Source organism: Palaemon carinicauda, chromosome 25, assembly GCF_036898095.1.
Source record: "Palaemon carinicauda isolate YSFRI2023 chromosome 25, ASM3689809v2, whole genome shotgun sequence".
NCBI lineage: Eukaryota > Metazoa > Arthropoda > Malacostraca > Decapoda > Palaemonidae > Palaemon > Palaemon carinicauda.
This window is the reverse complement of record NC_090749.1, coordinates 68,944,435-68,946,505: the sequence shown is the minus strand read 5'-3', so window position 1 is coordinate 68,946,505 and position 2,071 is coordinate 68,944,435. Positions and strand designations below refer to the sequence as shown.

Genomic DNA, 2,071 nt, shown 5'->3' with positions numbered 1-2,071 from the left:
AGAAGGATACTCCAAAATCAAAGCATTGTTCTCTAGTCTTGGGTAGTGCCATAACCTCTGTACCATGGTCTTCCACTACCTTTTCCTTGAGGGTACACTCTGGCATACTTTTTTCTATCTAATTCCTCTTCCTCTTGTTTTGTTGAAGTTTTTATAGTTTATATAGGAAATATATATTTTAGTGTTGCTGCTCTTCTTGAAATATTTTATTTTCCCTTGTTTCCTTTCCTCACTGGGCTATTTTTGTCCGTTGGAGCTCTTTGGCTTATAGCATCCTGCTTTTCCAACTAGGGTTGTAGTTAAGTAAATAATAATAATAATACTAATAATAATGATAATAATAATAATAATAATAATAATAGTAGTAGTAGTAGTAGTAGTAGTAATTTTTGACTTATACTAGATGTTAGTTGGATCATAGGCCATTTTTAAGATCGTAATAAAGCTCATTAGATCGTTACTTAGGTTGTAGTAAATATTGGTTAGATTTATAAATGAATATAGGGATCGTATCTAGTGACCATAAGAGAATAAATGCCTTATGTTAGAATTTACTTTGATTAAAGAATGGATTTGGAATTGTATAAAGATGTCTGTAAAATTACAAATGGTTTCTTGGGATTTCAAAAGATGTTAATGATGAAACTATAAAACTTTTTATGAAATGACTTATATTGAAGAGCTCTTAGTAGATGTTGCACTAGAATTATAATTGTGGTTTTAGTAGAAGTTTATTGGGATTACAAGGTTCCATTAAGACTATAATACTTCCCGGTTAATATAGAGTATTATTTGTTAAAATTACTTAATAACACAGTCTATGGGTTATTTTAGACATTTAGACATATTGGTTTCTTTTAGAATAACCAATGCTTCTCGATTGTTTTAAATGTTGGTAGGACTCCTCTTTTATGTTAATGATAATAATTAATTTCCTGTTTAATTCAGATGTTATTTAGGGAACCAACTATTTTCTAGATTACACTGAAATAAAAAGAAGAAAGAGCAATACAAAAATTTAGACCTCCGCTAACATTTTACACAGGTCTACAGACCAAACTTTTCCCCTTTCACGTTGACAAAAACTTAAGACAAAATCCGCAGACAACGACGAAGATGAAGACAACGAATAAAAACAATGAAGATGACTAAAACCGACGACGACAACTACAATGATAATTATGACTATAACGATGACCACAATTACGTCCACCTCTATAACGAAGACGACGATAAAAAGGACAATGATAAATTTGACGACGACGATGATAACGACAATGACGAATTCGACGAAGACGATGATAACAACAATGACGAAATTGAGGACAAGGATGATAAGGACAATGACGAATTTGATGTCAACGATGATAATGATAATGAAAAATTTGATGAAGACAATGATAACAACAATGATGAATTTGAGGACAAGGATGATAAGGGCAATGACGAATTCGACGACGACGATGATAACGACAATGACAAATTTGACGACAATGATGATAACGACAATGACAAATTCAATGAAGGCGATGATAAAAACGATGACGAGTTTGAGGACAAGGATGATAATGACAATGACGAATTCGACGTCGACTATCATAACAACGATGACTAATTCGACTAAGATGATGATAACGACAATAACGAAATCGACTATGAAGTTGATAACTACAATGATGAATTCGACGAAGAAGATGATAACGACAATGAAGGATAGGATGAAGACGATAATAACGACAATGACTATTCAGCGACGACGATGATAATGACAATGGTGAATTCAACGATGACTATGATAATGGCAATGACTAATTTGACAACGACGATGATAACAACAATGATGAAATCGACGACAACAATGATAACGGCAGTGACGATTTTGACGATGACGATGATACCAATAATGGTGAATTCGACAACAACGATGATAACGATAATGGCGAATTCAACAACAACGATGATAACGACATTGATGAATTTGACGCTGACGATGATAACGACAATGACAAATTCACTGATGGCAATGATAATGACAATGACAAATTCGACAAAAATGATGATAGTGACAATG

At 32.9% G+C, this 2,071-nt stretch overlaps 1 protein-coding gene across 1 annotated transcript; it reads left to right on the top strand.

Moving 5' to 3' along the window:
* Nucleotides 1-1,138: 1,138 nt before the first annotated feature.
* Nucleotides 1,139-1,615, top strand: LOC137619064 (coiled-coil domain-containing protein 1-like). The gene has a single exon (XM_068349261.1). It carries the CDS (start codon nt 1,139-1,141, stop codon nt 1,613-1,615), a length of 477 nt encoding a protein of 158 aa, XP_068205362.1.
* The last annotated feature ends 456 nt before the right edge of the window (nt 1,616-2,071 follow it).

Bases quoted from the DNA above. Each gene is read 5' to 3' on its own strand.
- LOC137619064 (XM_068349261.1), top strand. From the start codon at position 1,139: ATGAAGATGACTAAAACCGACGACGACAACTACAATGATAATTATGAC.